Genomic DNA, 24301 nt, shown 5'->3' with positions numbered 1-24301 from the left:
CCTTCCTCCTACCCTAGAGCCTCTCAGTAGGAAGGAGTGTTGTAATGAAACATTTCTGTCAAGCTACGTTTCTTTGAAGCTTCTTTTTCTGATGCTGTCCTCATGTTGTGTATACTACCTCTCAGCCAATGTTCTTGGCTCCTGATGGTGCTCCCAAATTCTCCAGTTGAAACAGGAGGAAAGTGACCAGTTCACAGTTCTTCTGGGAGGGCTGCCAACATTATCAGCAGGAATCAAGACTGGAGCATTCTCTCATTTCACCTTTGAATGACTGTGAGAAACAGCTGAGACACTGAAGCCACCCATTCAAAGTCTGAGGAACGGGAACAGCAGCAGTCAATACTTGAGTTGCTTTCCTCTGCCACAGGGAGAGCTTAGTTTCTAGGTGAATGATAATATTAAACAGAACATGGACAAAAATATTTTTCAACTGAAAAACTATAATCTGAATATGCACAGGAAATAATTATTGGCAATGAACTGGGTCGTCCAAGATGTGACAAGAATGCAGTGATCTGGGAGTCCCTCAGAGACATCAGCACAGATGCAGTGCATCTGGTGCACCCTCAAGAAGACTGATCCTTTAAGGACCAGAAGTTTTCAAATGGAAAACAAAATTCAGCTTAGATTCTGCAGAAGTGAACAGCCCTCACGTGGGAAAGCCAAACTCTGAACTCCAGGTAAGTACGAACAGAACGTTCTCTGATCCCAGGTACCGAGTGAGAGGCAGCAGCTGAAACCTCCTGATATCCCTTTAAAAGAGACTTCCTCAGTAATGACTGAAAATTATTTTGCATTTCTTTCCTCATTTCCCTGGAGATCAAGGCTGGTCCACTGGTGATTTCAATGGCAAATTTCAAAAGAAATAGTCTCAATTTAGACAGCCCAGCTCTTTTGCCCAAAAGCAAGAGTCACAGAAAAGCATCTATAATCGCACAGCCTTCAGAGCTGGATAGGCAGAACTGCATTACTCTGAAGCCATGGATTCATTAAGGAAGGAGAGAAAGTGTATTTTTAATGTAAGTGAACTAGAACAGGGTAAAATCCTTGCAAAGCGAGGGCACGGTGGTGCTTTCTCAGAAACAAGAAGGTTCAGGTAACCTCTCAAATTTTCTGCAGTCTAACTTGAAACACCAGCTCATTGTTTGTCCTAGAATTGTGCTACACATTACAGCACCTGAAATGACAAAAGCAACTTTGTTTTCCCTTGGAAGCTGCAAGGCCACTACAGGCACAGTAAACAGTTTAAAAGACCAACTGCAGAAGGAAAAATACTGTAAAACAGATAAGGTGAGAATTTCTCCTGAAATAAGAGAGGCAATGTTTGGAGTTCTGGTTTTTATGTAATAAGGACTTTCCCATTTTGGTTAGTACATGTCATGTTGCTGAATATACATTTACACTGCATATTTTTCTCTCCATATTAAAAATATTATAGCCTAGTAGAAGTTACATGGTATTTTTTGTCCACACTAAAAGGCTTCTTTTTTTCAGTCTATGTATCTCCCCTCTTTCAAAATTTGCTTTCCATCATGATACATGACAACATAAAATATACTGTTCACTATTCCTCCTTGCTTATCAATACAAAAGGAATCTGAAGAGCACTCAGATTTCTACTCCCTGCTGAGGCATAAGCTGGGACTTTATTTTTGGGAGCCAAACTGCTCCTTCATTGAAGAAACACCAATATATCACCATTTAAAAATACTGATTAGCAAATCTCATAGCACTTTACTAACACATGCAGTCAAAACATCACTGAGACTACTGCATTTCTCCCAAACTGGAAGGATGTTGAAAACTTAAATGATTCACTTACAGCTGATCTAAAGATGAGAGCTCCGCAATTTATGTTTTATTGTCAAATGTTTAAAGGATTAAATCTAAATAAAATACACAATACACAAGCTTCAAAGCACACGTTATCTTCAACATCTTATTTCCAATTAGCAAGTCAAAATGAAGACATGGGGAACATCTGGCTTCAAAAGAAAAGCTCTGGAAGAAATCAAGATTTTGGTTCTTTTGGGCTTCATTTAAGGCTGCTATTTTCCCAGACTGCTGAAACTGGATAAGATGGAAAGATTATTCTCTCTCAAAGATAGGAAAATAGCAGACATACCACCACGTGATTGAGTATTACATCATTCATACTTACAACAATACTGAGCCAGTCTGGCAGCTGAACTTAAAAGACATTTTCTTTTGCCTTTGAGGAAGGACACGGACTTGCCATAAGGGCAGATGAACAGGGAAAAGTTAGAAAAGGCTCAGCTCACCATTTTACTTGGCATGAATTACAAAATGCTAAAAATGTTTCATTGAGAAGCAATTCCAGTATGAGGTTTGTGTATGAAAACTACATCATGCAAACAAAATCCTAGTGACAAACATCAGAAGGAAATAAGACAGCTCTTGAGAAGGACCTTTACCCATTTTTAAAAGGCTTATAATTAGGATGTAAGAAATCATTATCAAGACCACTTTCAAGATTTAAGGCCAGGTCAGGTGTGAGAATGAATCCCGTTTTTACAAAACAAATTTGACAGGTAATATTGTTTCTCTGATATACCTTCACTTTGTTCTTACGACATCAGAAACTGCAAGACAGAAAAAGCTGCATAAGACTTAAGAACAGGATGAAAGTGGACACAGTTTGAGAAAACCTCAAGCTAAAATATTTGCAGATAGCAAGCACAGAAGGGCTTAGAGGTCTCAACGCACTGGCTTTTGTTCACCCTGTTTTGCATTACTGATCTTAATTAATCTAATAATATGAATTTGTGTTCTAAGGCAGCATTTTTACTGCATTAAAATTCAAATACACAATCTTCTATTTTAATGAAAGAGAGCATTTAATTTTCTAATTGACTTTTAAAATACTAAAATGCATAAAATATTAGTGATGGTTACAACCAGGAATATTTTTCAGTGACCAGATCAAAAACATCAATTATAATTGATCATGTTTGTTATCAGGATTTATTTAAACAAAGCACCAGGTAACGCCTTTTCTTTTTTCTTTTTTTTCTTTTTTTCTTTTTTTCCTTCCTTAAGAGGGGGGTGGCCATGCAGGGAAGGAAGGGGAAGCATCTCCTCCTCATCCCACACCATATCCAGCATATCCTCTGACAAAAGCAAGAATGTGCTGTACAATTACTGGCTGTACCCAACTGGTTTTTATTTAGCTGGTGTTAGCAACATATTAGCTCCCATCAGGTCAAAACACCACCCAGTTATAAATCTGGTTTTGCTGACATAAGCCCCAAAATTCATATGTGGAGATAAACTGTATTAAGCAGAGAGCCAACCTAATTATTTCCTCTTTTAAACAAGCTTTAAGAAGATTGTTAAATATTTATTCTCACAAGCATGCAAGGATCGCTGAAGGTCAAAGACATCAGAGGTGTGATCCCTTCCTTATCGTCCCTCCTTTGTATTTATTTCCCTGGAAGGAGGCCTCTCTGCCATCACACTTCCCTCCCCTCATCCATCATCCAGAACTCATCCTGACATTGTTCCTGTCGTTATCCCCCATGCCTCTGCCACCACCTTTCAGCTTCACCCCCTCTCAGTGCTGCCAGTGAGGGCTGTCCCTCATATTTCCATCCTGGAATTACTGATGCTTTTGTAGCTCTCCCACTCCCTGCTTCTGGTTCTTTCTTTGTTTCTCCTTTACCACGAGAATGTCTTATCAGTTCAGACACCCCAAAATGGAACCTAATTACTAAGAAGACAGACCATGCAATTCATTTCATTAATTATTATTTTTATGCATGCAATAACAGCCCAGTATTGCATGCATTAAAAATCTGGCTCAGATGCTTCTGCTGTAAGTACTTCTGGATTACACAAGGCCTGACATGGCGACGGAGCACAGGGTTGCCAAACATTTCTCTTACTCACACATAATGTCATTCAAGGCCACAATGGCAAAGGCTTCAGTGAACCTGCTCCAGAAGCCTATCCCTTCATTTCAAAGGGTGACAGTGATTCTTTTTTGTCCCAACACAGAAAGGTACGAGGGGCAAGCGCAAAGGACCTCCAAATTAAAACAATGTAGGTGCAGCAGCTCTACTGACCACAAACCCCATGGTTTTCAGCAGTCATAGAACATCCTGAGTTCAAAAGGACCCACAAGGATCAAAGTCCAACTCCTGGCCCTGCACAGGACATCTCAAGAATCACACCATATGTCCAAGAGTGTTGTCCAAGTGTTTCTTGAGCTCTGTCAGGCTTTGTGCTGTGACCACTTCCGTGGAGAGCCTGCTCCAGTGCCTTTTCCTGATACCCAGCCTAAACCTCCCCTGACACAACTTCAGGCCATTTCCTTGGGTCCACTCACTGGTCACCACAGAAAAGACATTGGTGTCTGCCCCTCCTCTTCCCCCCACAAGGAAGTTATAGGCTGCAATGAGGTCTCTCCTCAGTCTCCTCTTTTCCAGGCTGAACAACTCAGGAGACCTCAGCTGCTCCTCGTATGGCCTCCCCTCAAGGCCCTTCACCATCCTCATGGCCCTTCTCTGGACACTCTAGTAGCTTAATGTCTTTTTTATATTGTGGTGCCCAAAACTGCACCCAGGACTGGAGGTGAGGCCACCCCAGTGATGTGCTTTGAGAAAAAATTGCCCAGAGAGAGACTTGAAACACTCTGCTCTGTAAAGCAATAAAGTATTTCTGCAGACGGATTTCAAAAGGGTATTATTTTGACCTCTACTGTACAAAATTTCCCTTAAATGAGGAAAACAAAGCTACCAACACCAGCCAAAATCTGTAATCTTGATAGGCCATCTTGTGACCCTGTCCCCCTCTCCATCTCTGCACATGGTTTGTTTAATACTGCATTATGGAAAAGCTGACAATTTGAGCCACCTGCTGTGTACCAACATCCTGAAAGGAAAAAAGTTGGTCACCCCTCTACACAAAAGCTGGTGAGAATTTCATCAGTGAATTTAATGGGGCATGATCAGGTCTCCCCTTGACAGGACTAAAGGTCAAGCTCTATTTTATCCTGAGTTAGTAACAAATGAACAGAAAAGCAAATTTTCAGAGTGTGCAGTTCTTAAACAAAACATTAGCCTGAGCACACACACATGCGCGCAAAATTACAGTCCTCCTGCTTCTTTTGGATGATATATTTAGAAATCCTATTAGCTGGAGAGATCAACATTCTTATCTGAATTTCCAGGATGCTGTAACATGCAAAATTAGAGCAGCTCTCTTAAGTGGGTCAATTATCACTACTGCACTTACAGCAGCTTTTCCCCTCCCTCCCTGCAGCATCCATAATGGGCATTTAGCACAAGGATTTAAACAGTCAGATGTTGAGTTGACACACACCACAATGTAAAGTTCCCCTTCCCTTTTATATTTTCAGAATCTTGAAGGAACAAAGGAAATCACCCAAGTACAGAATCTCCACATTAAAATTGCAGTCTCCCAGCAGAGAGCTTCGATGACTTCCAGAACAGGGCACCCTGCAGGATAATTCCAGTCAGCAATCACACTCACTGCTTTCCTGCCACATCTGAGTCAGGCACAAGTAAGGTTTATGGCTTTCCCCTCCAAGGGACAGGAGGAGAACCTGAGGGCCACTAACACCATGTCCCCAGCCCTGTCCCCCAGGGTGCAGGGCCACACAACCAGTTTGAAAAGCTTCAGGTTATTTTCTCCTCATCAAGAAGGAATTCTCTTCAAAAAACACTCCAAACCACCAGACACAAGTGGAGCAATTCAAGTACCCAACACCACTTCAGACAATGTGAAGACATCCAGAGGACCTAGGGAAACACAGGCTCTCCTACACCACAGCTGGAGGCCAGGTGAGATATGTGAGAGGCTCCTCCTGCCTCATTGCTGCCCATCCACGAGCAGCCCTGGCAGTAAGGGGATGCAGCAGGGAAGAGGAAAGAGCCACACAGTGGAATATAAACATCAGTGAGCACATGGAAAGGAAAATTTTACTTTCCCACCAACTGGAAACAGGAAACACGTCATTCCCTCAGCACCACACCTGCTTTATATGTATCTCTTTATAGGGAAAAAAATGTGTGAGGCAGCACTGCACATGAAGGATGACAGGATTCTCCTTCATTCCATGGAAAAGCAGACTGGATATGCAGGCTTCAGGTCATGAGCCCTGCTGTTGAAATTCAACACGTCCAGCCCTGGCTGGAGGAGAGAGTGATGGGGAGAAATTAAGGTGCAGAAATTAAATTTCTCTTGCTGTCCCTGGCTGCCCTCTTCCCTAGATCTCCAGCATTTTCTCGTGGTACTAAATAGGAATGATCACACAAGCCAAGCATTACCAAACAGCTAAGTCTTTGGAAATCTATGCAAATGACATGGGGCAAAAACAGCCACACCCTATTTAAGGCAGCAATTTTTTCTTAATAGATGAAGCTCTTCCAGCTAAAATCCATTCACTGAAAAACACAGCAATTTTAAAACTTCATTTTGAAATTAAGTGAACAAGGCTTTGGAAGCCTTCAAGTCCAAGCAAATGCTTCATTAGGAAACATTTCTTCACCAAGAATGTGGTCAAACATGGGAACAGGCTTCCTAGAGAGGTGGTCAAAGCCCTCAGCCTGTCAGTGCTTAAGAAGCATTTGGAAAATGCCCTTAATAACATGCTGTAACTATTGGTCAGCCCTGAATTGGTCAAGCAGTTGGACATTATAGGTCAGTTCCAACTGAAAATATTCTATTCAACTTACTATGAAGTAAGATCTTGGCATCTTTTACCACACAGTGAAATGAAGCAATTTGCCTCAGTAAATATTATATGTATTTTAACTGCAATTTAAAACCCATTTTTATTCTCTTATGTCATTGTCATACTCCACACTTGAACAAAACACATTTTCAATGCAACAGCAGTTAATAAAAAAAAACCTAAAAGGTCAGTTACTAAAAAGAAAGTCCTTAACCAGAAAGAAGTAGAAACCGGTTTTATTAACCTCCCTAACCACAGCTTTAAAAATTTCTTGATTAAAGCCTAATTTCAAAAGCTAATTTTTTAATCAGGAACACTAGGGCCTACTGGCTCCAGGAAGTTTTAGTAGAGGTCAAAAGATGGCTGGAGATCTAATTTTTCATTTCTAATAAAAAAGGAAGTCTTGCCCTTTTCCTTGCAAAGACAGACCTTGAAGTGCTAGTAGAGAAACAAAGAATGTATCCATCAAAGGTTCTCATGGCGAGGCTGTACAAGGCTTCCCAAGACAGCATGGCAGCTGACAGAACTGCTAATGCTCGAGAGGGAATTAGCTGAACTCCTCTTGCAAAGACCAACATGGCAGAAAAGCCCAGTAGCTGCTGCCTAACCAAGGATTAAAGAGACCAGTTCCTTATTCCATCACAGATTTTCTGGGTAACTCAGAATGTGTCACTTAGCCTCAGTTCGGCACCTGGAAATGAAGATAAATATCCTCAACTTCCCTTTCTGCGACATGAAAATAAACACATTAAATCAGGAGACTTTCAAATAGCTTGGCAATAAAGTACAAGTACTGCAGACAGATAGGAAATAACAAAGTGCTGCCCCATTCAGATGCCCAGTTTTTTCCCAAACCCTTCTTGCCTGCTGGGATCTGGCAATGCCTTTGTGATCTTCCCTCAGACAAAAGGGAGGTTCACAGGGCAGAGGAAGCTGGGGAGGAAAAGCTCCTTATGCTTTCCCACCCAGCTCAAGTTTACATCTGAAAGACTTCAAGGCACCAAATGTTCTCCTGACAACCTTCTGCCCAAATTTAAGAGGTTATTTTCCTTATACATTTATCAAAAATGTTCTTCTGCAAACAACTCAGGAGAGAGGCCTCACTGGGCTGCCTTGGTCTGACCCCGGGAGGATCCCACTTCTTTCCTCTGACAAAAAAAACCCACCAAAGACCCCCTGAATAACTCAACCTCAGTCCCAGAGGCTGCCCAGCTCAGAGAGCCTCATCATCAAGATGGATCAGCTTTACTGGAGGGACAAAAACCTGCCCTGAATTTACCTCCAGAGGCAAACAGAGAGATGTTTACACAAGATAGCTGGTGAGGGAACTTTGCAGGGACTCTTCTCATGTGGAAAAGGCTTTATTTACTATGCTCTGACAAGACAGGATTTGGTTTACAACTAAGGGTGCATTTTTCAGAGAGCTTCAAAGGAAAAGAATAAATAAATAATATAAAAAAGGTGTGTGTGTATGGGGAAAAAAGACATTTATCATGTAAAATATTGCTATCAAAGACCCCAGGTAGCAGCATTGGAAAATACTACACAAAAGAGTGGACAGTTGTACAGCTTTTCTAACCGGTGTGTACAGTGACAGGATTACAAACAGAATGAAATGTTCCTTGATTAAAACAAACTGATATCCCACCTGGAAAATCCTGGCCAGGTTGTCATTGTTCCTGAGTGCCCCTGGGGCTGCCACAGGTTACAGCTGAGCCCACAGGTCACTCAAACACCCCGCCTGGCTCTTCCCAAGTTCTCTCTCTCTCTCTCTCTAAAGCGCCCTTTGTTTCCATTCAAACATTGTAGGGGTGGAAAAGCTGCTCAAAACATTAAAGAGAGACAACTGAGGACTGTTACTATTCCAAGAAACAAATTAAAAGCCAGAGTCTGAACTGCCCGGAGCGCTGGCAGTGCCAGACAAAGTCAGACGTCACTGGAAACGCTCAGCATCCCTCAGTCCCTGGGAGGGGGACAACAGGTCCCATCACACCTGAGGGTTTAAAAACCACTGTCTCCTTCAGATGGTTTTTTTGCATTGTATCTTTACTTGTGACACTGATAATGTAGACACATTTTATAAAGAGAATAACAAATCGAAGTTTTTATAGGCAACTCATCAGAAGGATGAAACACCTCCCAAATCCAGCTAATAGTTAGCAAGCTGTTTTCCCTGGAAAACATTAACACTGACAAGCAATAAAGGAAGGCAAATGAAAAGCTATGCCAAAGCGGCTGCATTGTGGGGGTTTGTGTCACATAACCTAATAAAAACCATGAATGGATGTAAAATCAATTCACATCTCAAATAATATATACAAAACTTTCCAAAGGATTACAAATAGAAGCTGCTCTTCAGTTAAATAAATTTGTATTTTCTCCTTAAGTTCTAGAACTATTTTTTCAGATCAAAAAAAATTGAGTTACCAGAATATTTTGCATTTTTGCATTAATTAAATAATGTGTAAGAACCAAGGAGAACATAATGTTTTCCTATTTCAGGCTGAGGTTTATTCAGGCATAATTCAGACTGCACCAGTAGAGTTGGCTACAGTATTCCTCACATTTTCACAGGGGCTGGCTGGCAACATGGACATTATGAAAAAAAGAAGAATAAGCAGATAACCATGTCAGATAAATACATTCCACTCCCTCAAACTGAACTCGCAGACACAATTAAATTCTCTTTTCCCTCTCCAAATGCTTCCCACTCCTCTGGTTCTGCCACAAGAACACAACATTTCTTGTCATTTCAGTCCTTTACTACATCTCACTGTACCTCCCCAGGCTTTTTTGCTCCTTCTACCACACAACTTTTTAAGAAACATGATGTCTTCTACTGCTAACAGACTGTTTTGTTCCCAGGTAACGTCTCTTCCCTCCACAACTCCCAAGTCACTCAGATAACTCACCTGGACCACCCAAAATCAGTGAGCTGTCTCTCAGCTCTGAGGATGCTGCTGCCCTTCGCTACTTCTTCCAGGTCACCTCTTTCCTCTAAAATACAGTCACTAATCTTCGGCCTTTAACTTCCTTTCCTAAATTTCTCCCACATTTCTTTGTTAGAATTCTAAACTGAACACCATGACAATGAATGCTTTACAGGGACTCTGCTAAGCAGTGTATTTAAATGTTACAGTGTTAAAAATACTGCATGTCCTTTGTACAGCAGTATTCAGTGTATTGCTCCTCTTTCCAGGCCTTCCTCGGCACCTTCTCCAGAAGACCAAAACCAATGGCAAGTTTATTACCCGGAATATGCATTTTAATTCTTGTTAAAGCACTTTGTCACATGGCCATCCTCTGTACACCTGCTCTTGGCCCCTCTGCTCCAAAGGCCCTGGAACACCCCTGCCTCCTGTGGCCCATGTCTGTATTGCCAGATTTAAGCTGGGAACAAGTATAACATGCTGATAACAATCATCATAATTAATCTATGGAGCCTTGAACATATTCTAATTTCAAAGGTCAGAGGTTTGCACCTGTAGCCCTCAAGTTTTCAAGTTTTTCATGAAAGGAAAAGATACCAGAAAAGGAATTTGTATTTCAGTGTTGAGAGTCCATAATTTATCTGGGGTTTGTTTTTTAAACTACACTGGATTTTAAATAGTAATAGAAAAACAAACAAACAAACAAACAAACAAAACCACATGGAACACAGGCGAAAGCTGGATGAACTCCCTCTCCCAAAGCGACAAAGGTTAAATTCTTAGTATCAGCTACAAAATTAAGTTTAGGTAATGGATTTTTTAAAAAATAAACACTAAAAAATTGAGCTATGTGGACATGCACAACAACTCTTTTAGTAACCATGCAAATGAGGGTGCAGTACTTTGTGCTGTTGATATAGAAAGACAGAGCTCATCTTTGCAGTTTTATTCATACTTTACTTTAGTATTTTATGTGAAGTATCAAACAGAACATTATCTCCATTTAACAAGGAAAGCTGGGAAATTCATTTAAGGATTTATTAAGTGTCAACCAGACCAGGACATCTTGCACATAAGTGAGATACATGCTGAAATACTTTAAAGAAGGTTAAAAAACAAGTAAATTATTTTTGCTTTATTTGTTTGCTACACGTTAGCTACACTTGCTGCACAGATGGCTGTACACTGCAGTGTACCTATCTGCCTCTTACAGCCTGCATTTCTTCAAATGCTTTTTACCACTATCAGTGGGGGAAAATGGATCTGCATATTACAGCTGAGCTATCATTCAGAAGTATCAAATAACAACTGTAAATGAATTACTTTAAACATGTGACATGAGCATAAATATAACACTGAATCATAAAAGGGACCTTAGAGATCATTTATTTTCAACACTCCTGATGTGGGCAGGGACACCTTCCACCAGGTTGTTCAGAGCTCAATCCAACGTGTCCTTGAACACCCCCAGGGATGGGGCAACCACAGCTTCTCTGGGTGTGCCAGGGCCTCAGTACCCTCACTGTAAAGAATTTCTTGTTAATATCTAATCTAATCCTACCCTCTTTCAGGTAGTTACCTGGAAGATATATTATCAAAATATTGGTAGCACTTCAAAATCAACAGTGTCTTTATGGCAGTGATAGAGTGCTGCTGTTCGAAGTTCACACAGAGACTTTAGAGTAGGAAAGACCAGTGTAATAAGCAAGCCTTCCTTTTAACTCCATCATTCCTGCAAAACCACGGGTTTTTAAACATGCAAATTGTCATTGTTTAAAACAATGACAATGACAACACTATCAGAAAGCACTACTTTTAGAATACTGAATATAGTTTCTGAAACTATAGTTTCTGAAACTACAAAAAAAATCATCTCAATCTTAAAAGAAAAGCTAAACTGATCAACTGCAAAAATATAGAATGAGGGCAGCAATCTAGAGAAAGCATCAAATCAAATAGAATACTGAAGATGGGGACATACTATTTTAAAGTAGAAAAAAACTAAAATAACACAGAATTATAAAATGATAAAATGATAGAATGGTTTGGGGGTTGGAAGGGGCCTTAAAATACATCCAGTTCCAATCCCCCTGCCATAGGCAGGGACACCTTTCACTAGACCAGGTTGCTCAGAGCCACAGCAACAGAAGTAATTGGTGGATACTAAGCTCTGAATTCCAGCAAATGAAACACAATATAAAAGAAATAAAAATACATAAAACAAATAAATTTGGCTGGTCATCAGTAGTTAAAGTTTATGTGGATTTTAATGAAGTTCCCCAAGACAAAAATAGGGATGGTAAAGCAAGCAGTACTCACTTGCAAATCCGTCCTGTGTGCACCTCCAGCTACTGATTTCTTGTATGATTTTTGAGCAAATTTCACAATTTATCAAACACCTTTTTTCTCAAAACTAAAACAGAAGTGATACTGTCCTTCCTGGAAGTATTAAAAGAAGGAAATCCACATATGTTGATGGAACAAATGTTGATGTAAAACCCACTGGAACTCTAATCTGTTCTTTGATGCTGACACTGCAGGAGGTTTGGGGTTAACTGTCATTTACTTTAAAAGAGAAAAAATAAACAAAAAAAAAACTTCACAAATTATAAACCCTAGCAAAGCACAGGGGAAGTGCAATTTTATACTTGAAGCAAGTGCTGCAAAAGAAGAAATTCAGAGTTAGTGATGAGAGGCAGAGTGACATTTATAGCATTAAATAGTAAGTACTGTACATTTTAAAAGGGAGCAAATTTACTGGAACCACAGGAAACATTCCCATTCACTTCAATGTATAAAACCAGCAATGACCAAGTTAGCTCTTAAACACTTACCTCTTCACAATTTGAAACAAGGTCTAACTGGGATAGCTGACTTGCTAAAAGTGGGTCTTTTATTTGTCTATATTTTATAACTGTGAAAGGATACGAGGAGTTCCTTCTGTTCTACACACCAGGTAGAGACAGGCAGCAATGACGTGGGTCATCTTTCTACCCCGGGTTAGATGTTTGCTCACAGCCATCTTGAAAAAATTAAAGGCAGTATCCAGACAATGTTGATTGAGTTGAAGCTGGTTTCCCAAATGGTGAATCTGACGCTTCCCTAGAAAAATTAACAAAGAAAAGAAAAGCTTAACAGCTATGAAATTAATGTGCTTTTTGGTTGGGGTCTTTTAGTATTGGGGGTTTTTTTAAGACAAAATCAAGGAGGCGGATTTTGGATTAATCTCTTTATGAAACACAATGACCTCTCAAGTTTCAGGAACTATTTAGCCTCAGCTCCTCAGGACAAAAAAAAAAGCCTTGTTTTGGACTGCTAAAATTGAAACACATGCAATCAATGAGCTCTGTAAAACTAGGCCACAAACATCAGTCCCACAGAGGATCCAAGCCATAGCCAAGACTTCTCAGACAAAAGATTATGCCCCTCTCCCTTAACATCATTTGCCAATTAGCACTTGATTAGCTGTAGCCAAAAAACAGAGGTCATGGTGTGTTTGACACTGATGTGGAAACAGAGTAGACATTTTGCTGCAGCTCTCCAAGAAGTGATGGAGTTTGCTGCTCCTCTGACCACAAATGAAGTCCACAAGGAAAGGAGCTCTGCTCCTGGCTTGCCTATGATCCCAATGATAGGAGGCACTTCCTTCCTCCAAACACGTTCACACCCCAGCCTTCATTTGAGGCTTGTCTGCCAGACTACTTAGACTAGCTTGTGGCTTCAGGAAACAAATGTGCCTTCACCCTTAAATAAAACAATAAAAAGAAAAAAGTGTGTTTCAGATGATTCATGGCAGGAAGTGGTCCAGCTGCTGGGACAGATGCGGGAAGCAAGGTCCAATCCGTCCCCACAGCTCCAGCTTCAGAAGAATGTGCCGAAAAAACAGCTTAAGAAAAAGATGGGGGAAGTCATGAGGAAAACAGAGCACTCAAGTTCCTCAGCATACAGGGTCAGACAGCACATCAAGAAAAATCCTTTAATTCAATGTGCTGGGCAGATGTTTCCAGCACATGTATTTACAGGAAACTCTCATCTGTTTCCTTCAGGAATGTCACGAGCAGCTTGTGGAAGGGGCACAAAGGTGCCTGCTGTGCCCACCACTGCTCACAGGAAGCAATGGCAATCACACGATGCTTCCCAGAACACCACCGGCTCAGCTCCTGCACAGACCACACATCTTAATTTTATGCAAATCCCTACATCATCATCACTAATAACATGGTAAAAATGCTTCACCTCTGAACAACCTTTTGCCAGAGATGCTGGTTTTAACAAGAAGTGACTCCAGCCAGGCAGCCGGGGTCAGCAGGACTCCGGCCAAACAGGAGCTGCCGCAAAGCAGCAGCTTCTCCTTCCTGCACACGTGGAAATTATTGCACTCACCTTATCATTAAAGATATCCTTTAAGGCACACTGGTCAACCAGGTGTAACACGTCTGGGCAAAGAAGTAAGAGCAGAGGAAGGATCCATCACCCTCCATGGGAGGGAGGTGTGGGCACGATAAGCTACTCAAGGGTAATCCAAAGCCCATTTGGGGAACAGTTTTTCCACTGCTGTCAGCAGGCCCTGGACTGGCACTCACCAGCCTCAAATACAAATACCACATCTTCCCAAAATTAAGGTACTAACTAGCACCTGGCCTTTCCAGAATTTTATTTCGCACTCTACAGCCTGTATGCTGCTTCTTCTATCCCTAAGAAAGAATCAGTTTATACCCATCTGGGGGGAAAGAAATGCACTTGAGTACTAAAAACTCATTTTGCAGTGGCAGCAAAGCAGCTTCCCTTCAAAAACAAAGAACATACCAAAAGAGGAAAAAAGAATAACACAGAGGAAGATACTTGAAATTAATTTCTTTCATAAACTATTTTCACCACTGAGCTGCTCCCAACCCTAAGCTACCATTAACATTCTGAGTATTTAACCTTTTCTTAATTTCAAATGTTGGAATATAATTAATTCATCATAATCCATCTTAAGAAAACAGTATGCTTGTTTGAGTAATATATGCATTTTTAGCTGAGCTCTTAATTCACCATCAATATTTTAAAGTAGAATTACTTCAGGGGTAATTGTCTACTGAAAAAAATACAAAAGAGATCTAAGAGAAAGGTACTTGTCTCCTTAGGAAATGCTATTTCTCTGAATGTTTTACTCAACCTTCTGCAGACCAGACAAGGCTTTAATTCTGTGTGCTAGGACTCCCTCAAGCTGCTCTGTGGTATTATATCAGTTGTACAGTTTGTGGAAAAACAAGGCAACTGTTACACTGCTGCTTATCCCCAACATGAACAACTTAATTCAGGACAAGAATCATCTTAGAAATTATGTGTATCTTGATGACTAACTTGGTTTTGTCCTTATTTGTTAGAAGAGAGAAAAGAAATGTACTGCTTACAGCATCATCTAAGATAAACATTTACATTCTGTAACCAGTCTCCTATTTACTAAAGAAAGATCAAAAGCTTTGTTGTTTCCCCATCACCACCTCCACCCCTTGAATTTAACACGACAACAAAATTCTATTTTTCTGGTATCTTATGTAACACTAAGAAAAAAATAGCTGGAAAAGTTAGCATTAGCAATCATGCTTCTAGATTTCTCCACAGGGACCTTCAAGATACCTTTTACTCCTTCTGGTTCCTTCCCAGATTCAAGAAGGTACTTCACAGAGCCCAAGAAAAGGCAGATATCAGCTAGATGGCTGTCACCCCGGTACTGCAGCACACAACCAAACCATTGTAGAGGGCCCTCACCCCAGTCAGCTGACAACCAAAAGTATGTTATTTTGTGACTTCCAACCTTTTCTGCCTAGCTTGTCAATGTGACATTTCCAGAGCTGAAAAATGTGCCTCCATAATATTTTATTTAACTATAAATACAGTGATTTAATCTGTTGGTATCTGAAGAGCAGATGTTCATACATAGAGAAATTTGGCTTAAGAAGACAATTGATCAAAATAAATTCTCTATCCAATGCTCCAGTTACTGGTGACAAACAAGAAAAGAGTCCAAATATTCATACTGCCAGTCCTCAACATGAGAAGTCCTCAAAACTGAGCAGTGGCAGCCACAACCCTTGCTAAGCATCGAGACACTGCTCCCCCAGCAAGAGGGTCAGTGCGGGGAGGAGCTGCGAGCAGCTGCAAGCTCCAGGGCTGGGAAGATGAGCAATTCCCTCCAGCAGACCTACAGCACTGCATTATGGCGATCAGCCCTTGAACATCCTCCCACTCCCACACTGCTCCTCGCTAGCTGGGTGGCATTTTATACCCTTGCAGCTGCTGTTTCCCTCCCGTCTCCCTCTTTGCTCTGACTCTCAGCATGGCTTCCATCAGCCCTCACGGCCGGCAATGCCCGCACTGCCACTCTCACCATATGGTCCCAGTGAGCTGGTCCAGCCAGCTGCAAGGATGCAACAAGCCTGAGGATCTGAGGATCTCAGCTGAAACAGTGGGAATATCTAACAATAGTGCAATTTATTAGCAATCTGCTCCCCTTAGTGTTCACCCGATTCCACCACAATGTTACAAACTCCAATGAACTGAGATGCTCTACTAGATGGAAAAGAACTGACACACCTTCAAACCCTGCTGTGCTCTGGATTATAGAACACTCAGAACAATACCTTCCTGACTTTCTTATCCATTTTATCCTGCAGGACAGCTTTTTTAAAAGTTTCAATGTGACCCTGCTCTAAAAACCTGCAGCTACTATCTCAGTACAATAAAGGAATATCATCATGTGGAACAGTCAGAATTAAATATTGCATTTTTTTCCAAATTGCTATGCAGAAGCACAAGTTATAACACAAAATATACAGGGGTAAAACAAGTCTCTTAGTAGATGCATTTTTTATTAGTAACTTGAAATAGGCATTGCTTCTTTTGGGCCTTACAGGTTTTTGACAGATGCTGGGATTCTTATTTTAAACCACAAGAAATAGCACCTTTGAGGTCAAAGCTCACACTTCATGCTGCCTTTGCAATTTAGTGATGTCAAGAAAATTGGTATCTAAGTACCTTTGGGAGAAGGGCAGGGAACAGTATCTTTTTAAAAAGTCAGGACAAGCGCAACAACAAGGTTTCAAAAATCCTCCCCCTTCCTTCACCAGTAAAGCAGCAATAAATTTTCCTTTAAAGAGCAAAAGAACAAAAGTCTAGAAACTACAGAAATTTTGCGATGCATACAGCACACACCACGCAATTCCCATTTATTTCTCAAAGGCTCATCACACCATCAGGGTGGAGGGGGAGGCAGGGGGGAAGTGAGAGAAAGAGAGAAGTTTGCACTTCTGTAATCAACACACAAAATCAAGTTCCCAGGCTACCAAGTAGTAAAGTTTATCACGCTCCTGAATCTGCAGCAAAAAACAAAAGGCCCTTTTCAGCTTTTAGTTCCAAGCCTACTAAAAAAAAAAGTGTTTCTATCCATCTACTCCCAGCATGCTAAAAGAAATACCATCATCTTCTCATCTGATGCCAACCTCAGTGCTTTGAACTGGCACAGCAGACCTGAAGTGACAAGTTCAGATAGGACCACTGAATGCTACTATCCTTTTATTTCAGATAATTTCCATTCTTTTGACAAAGGAAATAGTCGTTATTACAAAACAAAATGTGCAGGCCAGAAATCACTGTCAAAAAAACAGATTTGCAGAATATCTTGGTTATATTAAATGCTTACACAAGAGGAAGCTGAAAGCAAAACTGCAGCTTAAGTTATAATAGAAGCAAAGTAGAAAAAGAGGGAAAATCAGACATATTCTTTACAAGCAATTTTCTTTCTTTTATGATCTCGTTACTACAGAAACATCTTGTTCTCTTCGCCTGTGGAACAGGAATCATACCTTTTTTTTGATCCTTAAAAGTCAGTAATGTCAAGCAGCTACAGCTCTACATTACACTTACCTGGCTTCTGCCTGCTCATCTGTAGCCTTGCCTTCAGTCTGACAAAGGCTGTGACACTGCTATTTCATAGTACTTGTCAGGACGGAGCATAAGTTTCCAGGGAAATAACAGGCAGTACAAAGCCAGAGCCTAAATGAATTGTTATTACGATACTGAAGTGCATCATCAAAATCCAGGCATATGGATTTGCCCCCCTTTCTGCAATTTGCTCCAGGGGCCCTGGAAACCAGTGCTACCTGAATCAGGGAATGGAGTCATGTTAACAGCACTAATCCTTCTTTTGCAAAAAGGATTGTTATGGTAACAAACACTAGATTCTATTAAAGGAAACATTTCATATGGTTTTCACTTGGGTATTCATTTCCAGCATTCAAATTACCAACTGAATTTTATGTGCAGATTTTGTTCTGCATTTGGGTTTTCATTCCTTTTCTTTCTTTGAAAAGGCTCCCCAAAAGAACCCCAAAAAAAGGGGGAAAAGAGCAGTTTTTATGTGCGAGCATCTCTGCATGCTTTATCACATCTTTCAATTTCAGCAACTCCCAGCTCAAAGCCTGAATGAATTTCCTGCTCTTTGCTCTATGCCAGGCTTCTATGTTATTTGTATTACAGATCAGTAAAACAAACAAACAAAGGCACAACAGGGACAGTCCAGGACTGTCAGTGGGGCTACACTCATGGGGGCTGGTCCCAGCAGCCCAGTCAAGGGTAGAGTCCTGTGATCAAAGACAAGAAAACATTTAAAGCCCAAGCGATGGGGGGAGGCAGGGAGGGAAGCGAGGCGATGGCTGAAGTGCTCACACCAAGCATTTCCAGCCACACATGCAATACTGGAAGTGGGGAACAGCTTTATCCCTGTGAGTCTGTAAGGAAAAAAGCCAATGAGCAGTAAAAGTAGCAGCACAGCAGGACACTGCAGCAGTGCTGACCCAGCACAATAACAAGTTTAATTTTATCAAGGTTAGCTAAGAGTTATTCCCAGTAACACCTAATGGCCCATGAGGACAGGGATGACCATGCTGGCCTCATGCCCATGCTCTGCCTAACTTGAGCCTAGCTCCAAATCCCTATCTTGCCACCTGGTTGTGGGTGCACTCCACATCCCCAAACCCAGGCTCTTCCACCCAAGAACTGCCCATCCTCTACAGGATGTGTCAGTCCCCAGGCTGAGCAACCTGGAGCCCATGAACACTTGGCCCCGCTCCGACTGATGCATCCTCAGTGCCTCTGTCACCTGGCAGACCTGCTTCAGGGACTGCCCAAGGGTACACTCTGTTCCTGTTATCTCAGCAGAATAAAACAGTTCCTGGCCCTTTCCCTGCGATATTTCACCAACTGTGCCAGTAAAACTGTTTGTGGCAATGGACAGAAAACCAAACCAGTAAACTGATCCCTGTTAAAAATAACCTTGTGAAATAAAAAATACTTAATCCAGACCTGTTTACTGAAGGATTGATGCCTCCTCTTTATCTTTGTAGATCCAGACCCAGCCTATCTCAGTGCAGAGACCTGTATTCAATTTCTCTGCCCACTGACAACAATCCAACCCATCCATTTAGCCTCCCATGAGAGCACCCCATCTACCAGGTGCAGCTCCCCTCTGTCCTGGTAAAGCCCTTCCAGAGCATGTCAAAGCCTCATTCACTTATTCAGCTAAAGAGAACAACCATGCATCTTTAAGATTAATGGCTTAAAAATTCAAGATAGTGGCCACTGCTGCAACCACGTTTTAAATATTTGATACTAAGCTACTTTTCTTTCACCTAGAAAATTTGCTGTTAACATCTCTTCTCAGCACTTATCCATACTTCTTTAAGGATTCATTCCCTCAAAATTGGCCCTTGTATTCCATTAATGCCAAAGCAGGCCTGCAAAGCACCCACGTAAGTTCTCCCACCCCCCTCCTCAGGAACGTTTTCCATTCCCTGATCCTATGATACCACTCCCACATGGAGAGCCTCTTTGCATATACAGCAACTGGCCATTTGAATTAATTTGTCTTACCCACTCTGAAAAATCTGGCATTGCAAGTGGTTCCTCTGATTTTCTGCATTCAGTTCCTGGAGTTCTGCTTCCCTCACAGGTGGCCCTTCTACTGCTGCCATTTCATTCCCATTATCCATCTAACTGCTACCCACACTTCAACAACAGACTAGAAGCCATACAGTTGATGCAGGGGCTGCACTTAACCTATTGCTAATCTTGCCCATCATCCTCAAGACAGCAGCTTGCTCATTTCTTAACCCCACTTAATTATTCTTTTCAGCACAGCTAAAGAACTGCTTCTTCATAAAGTCCTTACCGAACTTCACCTATGGTGTCACGTTGGGAAACCATAGTCAATGCTGACATTAAAAGAAAACAAAAGCAAGAAAACCCCAACAAAACCCTTATCTGTTGATTCACTAGCATTGAAAGAATTGGATCACGACTGTTTTAAGTGAAGCTAAAGTCCAAGCTGTTCCTGCAGACAGTGTTCCCACCTCCAACATGATATTTACATGGCCACACACTGATACAGATGAGGGAATCTGCAGTGCTGAAAATCAACCCAAGCAACAAAAAAAGCTGAATTTTCATTTGGACCAGTTCCCTCATGTAACTCAACAAGCACCCTCCCAAGCCCTAACAGCAGCAGAATGTGGCACAGGAGAGGAGAAACGCTGTCAACAGCCACATACACGTGGATCAACTCAAAGCAAATGTGAGACTGAAGCCTAAATGGGTCAAAGAGAAAAGTACACACTATCCCTACGCTTCCTCCTGCTTCCCTGCTACTGCTCCCAGCCCTCGCTGCTCCTCCCATACAAGGCAGCTTACACAGAAGTCTGACTTACCACAGTTTAAACAAATGCTATCGTGCTCATTAATTATTTGTCTATTAGAATGCTTCAGGTCATTTCAGATTCATTTTGGAAGAAAGCAAATATGGGCTTTTTTGTATCTGAAAGTTTAGCTAACTGAATTTTTTTATTTGCAGAAGATTTGCAGCTGTTTCAAAGTTGAAACAGCTGGAAAGCTGCACTACTGGCAAGAACTGTGAGCACATGTATGATTAATGTAGCATAACCCTTACCTGTCTCACATTAAGGAAATTGGAAAGAAAAATTTAAAACACCAAGAACTTGTAGATAGTGGTAGCTTTTGGACATGCAAGATTTCCTTCTGAAAGCACCACCAGTTAGGCCTTGCTTTCATCTTCCTCTGTATTGTTTGGACAGTGATTTTATTTTTTTTTTTTTTAATTACATCTTACATGACAGTTATTCTTAGATTTTTCTATATCTATATACATTTAAAGCTTTTCCATACACTTATCAATTACCAGTTGTTACTCTTGTCACAACAAGAAATGGAACATTTCTGCTGTCACACAGCATTACTGCTGATCCAAGCACTACCTTCAACCACCCAAAATCATTTCTACATCACTGCAGGAAAAAGAAAGAAAAATATTTGCTCACGACATAATCTGACAGTTTTGAAAAGACCACTTTTTGGAAGTTTTAAAAACTTGCAATTCTATCATTATGAGAAAGACTGAACTTATATCATACTTTTACAAAGCAAAAAACATTTAACTAACAAGCAATTGTCATCAATCTACACAGATAAAAAAATTCATGAATACAGCACAATACAGGAAAAAAATTCCACTGCCTATTGGTAAAAGTTATCAAAATCTTTAAAACAAAACAAAAATGAAGACTGAACACAAAGGGATCCATTGCTGCAGTGGAAAACTTTGCAGATGCGAGCAGCATATAAATCAGTGCAGTGTTATCTGCTCGCTGACAGCCAGCTCTCCTGCCTTCCCTGCAGATCGGGGCTTCTGCGAGGCACAGAAGACTGAAAGCTGACAGGAGCCATTTTTCAGCCTTGCAAACACCATGGAAGCTGACAGGAGCCCCGGGAGTCAGGGTGCTCCACATGGAGCTCCACATGGACGAGGAGGATGCAGGAGCTGATGGCATCCCCTGGCCAGAACCACCACTGAGACCAAGGGACAGGGACAGGAGCAGAAGTAATTGAGTTACCACAGCTGAACAATTACCACTTCCCAGCTGCACTGCAGCAACCATTAGATAAGGTCACACACACTAAGATTGTTTAAAAAAAAAACCAAACAAAAACAACCTTCCTGTTTAATCCATATTCCCTGCTATAAAAGCCAGTCCAGCCTTTCCCTTTTCCTGCCAAGAGGCCCCTGCGCATCCCTGTGAATCTTCCCTACTTTCCTTGTCCACCTTTAACACTCACCTTTTATAACATGTCTGAGAATTTACTTGTCCTCAGACATGTGCAGGACAATTATCCTCACCTAGGGTTCAGCCCTGCTCCTCTGCACACCAGTTGTTCTGTCAAAATACAACTGTTAGTGGTAAGTTATTTCCACTCTCCATCATCCAACTGTGCAGGCAGGAAGGACTGCACAGACAGAGACTAATACCCATTCTGCTCTCAGCCTCTACTTAAGGTTGCTGCTGCTTCCTCGGGACTGAAAAAGGCCTGTGAGCCCAAAGCTACTTTGGGGCTCTGATTTTTGTAGTGGGGGTTTGTTTTTTGGGCTTTGGGGTTTTCTTTCCTTTTCCTTCCCCTATAATTCCACATACAAATCTAACGAAGGGCACTCTCTTCACATCCAGACCCTATCCAACTGGCAGTCAAAGAAGATGGCACAGTCATTTCCAAAGTAAAAATTTCATAAATATCAACTAATTGGCAAATTTCTTAGATCATCTAAAAACATGCAAATACAGTGAGAAGGCATCAAGGTAAAAAGGATGCAGAGAGAAGTAGATGAGGGGGTGAAGAAAAAGAAGGAGTTATTAGAGATATCAAAGGGATAAGAGATAAAACATGATCTAAAAATGGAAGCAGAAAGAGAGAAGAACTGAAATCAAGCTGGGAAAGGCACAGAGCTGTTACAAAAGCAAGAGAGACTGTATTAGGTTAATACTTATTTAAGGCATTTTTATATGAAGCTGACGAGTGGTCAAATACTTATTCCTTTATACAGAAGGGATAAGAAACCTGGCAGTTAGGTAAGACAGCATCAATCTTTATCCAGGCTGCAGCTAAAGAATTAAATTCCACCTTTAGCTTGTCCCTGGCAGCTGAGTCCATCAGCTACAGCATTCATGCAAGCAGTGTGATTCTGCAGGGGCTGCTCTCCTTTAGCACCACAAATGGCCTATTTAGATCAAAGCTACAGCTGCCCCTGGTAATTGCACCTCTGTACTGCCCAGAGATGACAGAAGACATTATGGACAGGGCTTCAGCCTCAACTTTGCATTTCCTTCCTTTTTAAACTAAGCATAAGTGAAGGTTGCCACAAATCTCAGCTAAACCATGTAGTGAATCAGTGATACCATTTATCAAGTCAGTCTCTCGTGGTATCTACTTCAGCCTGGAGTTGGAAAGAGATTTATGTTTAAAGACAGAATGCACATATTTCAGGAACAGCCTTGTATTTCTTTAAAAAATAACATTTATGTAAGTCAGATGTACAGACTGTTTCGGTAAAGAATTAAAACTACAATGCCATCTACATATTTCTAGAGAGCCAACATGGCCCTCTTAGAAAACATTTGGCATATTTGAATAATATTTATCTGTATGTTTGTGATGCCTTCCATTTATAGGAGGCTACTATTTATGTACAGGATGTCATACATCAACAACTGTTTGAGATGAGGAAATTCTCACTAGACTTGATTCTCCTCTGGAGCCCTGATTACCCTAGAATAAAAGATTAAGAACATGGCTGGGAGAGAGGGGGTGGGTGTTTAAAGACCCAGAGACTGAACTTAGAACCTTCACCTAATTATCAGACATGACTTGTTAAGAGAAGAGCAGAAGATCACTAGATTTCTGGAAGATGAGGGAAGTTTAAGCCATAAATAGATACAAGCATGAGTTCATGCCTAAGGGCTAATAACATGAAATTAATGGAAAATGTAAGCACTACGTTAACAGGACCTTACAACAAAACTCACTGGACCTCATAATAGTTTCCCAAGGGAACTGGTGGAAACTCCCACTGCTTGGAACATATGAATCGGTAAGGGCAAAACACAAGAAAAATTCATGATATGGAATGATGCTATACAAGAAAAATGGGCTAAGATGATTTACTAGGTTAAAGGAAGTTCTTATGCTTTTGCAAAATTGTAACCTTCAGAGAGAGGCTGCTTTGCATGACAGAATCATTCTGTATTCTGAGTGCACAGAATAAGGAAAAAGAATTCCTCTACCCTTTCCTCCCCAAATAGCCACCTCAGCCTGCTCAGTCTGACACAGAACAACAATTGACCCACTGTCAGTCACACAGAACAGCCTGACCTGGACAGCAAAGATCCACCTACTCAAGTTTCTGCCTCTTAATTTTTTTTTCCAGTCACCACTCCATTCTAGTTTTCCTAAATTAAACGTTTATTAAATATTAAATTGTATTATTTATTAAACATTTTATTAACAGCACATCCCACAAAAAAAAACCCCAAAAAACAACACTTGTTCATGCAACAAAATCTGAGAAATTTTCTCCATAACCAAATCTTCAGATACCAACTTCCTTTGCTCTTCTAGATGATCCACTTACCTCCTGTGTGCCAGTCCTTAGTAGTTAAAGAAAATTTTAGGTAAGCACAGTTACATTTTTCTGTTCTTTATGTGCTGAACCTCAAAGATCAATTACAACAGGATTTTTTCTGTGCAGTCTGACTCCAAGATAGGATGT

At 41.0% G+C, this 24301-nt stretch overlaps 1 protein-coding gene across 1 annotated transcript in view; it reads right to left on the bottom strand.

The window, feature by feature from the left end:
- The window catches only part of BRF1 (BRF1 RNA polymerase III transcription initiation factor subunit), a 172966-nt gene that overhangs the window by 116638 nt on the left and 32027 nt on the right, over nucleotides 1–24301 (bottom strand). Inside the window, exon 3 of the mRNA XM_039553444.1 lies at nucleotides 12577–12750. Within this exon, the coding sequence (XP_039409378.1) occupies nucleotides 12577–12750 (174 nt within the window). The remainder of the gene's footprint in view (nucleotides 1–12576; nucleotides 12751–24301) is intronic.

This window comes from Corvus cornix, chromosome 5, assembly GCF_000738735.6.
Source record: "Corvus cornix cornix isolate S_Up_H32 chromosome 5, ASM73873v5, whole genome shotgun sequence".
NCBI classification, from domain to species: Eukaryota; Metazoa; Chordata; class Aves; order Passeriformes; family Corvidae; genus Corvus; species Corvus cornix.
The sequence above is the reverse complement of the archived record's forward strand: the minus strand, read 5'-3'. Positions and strand labels throughout refer to the sequence as shown.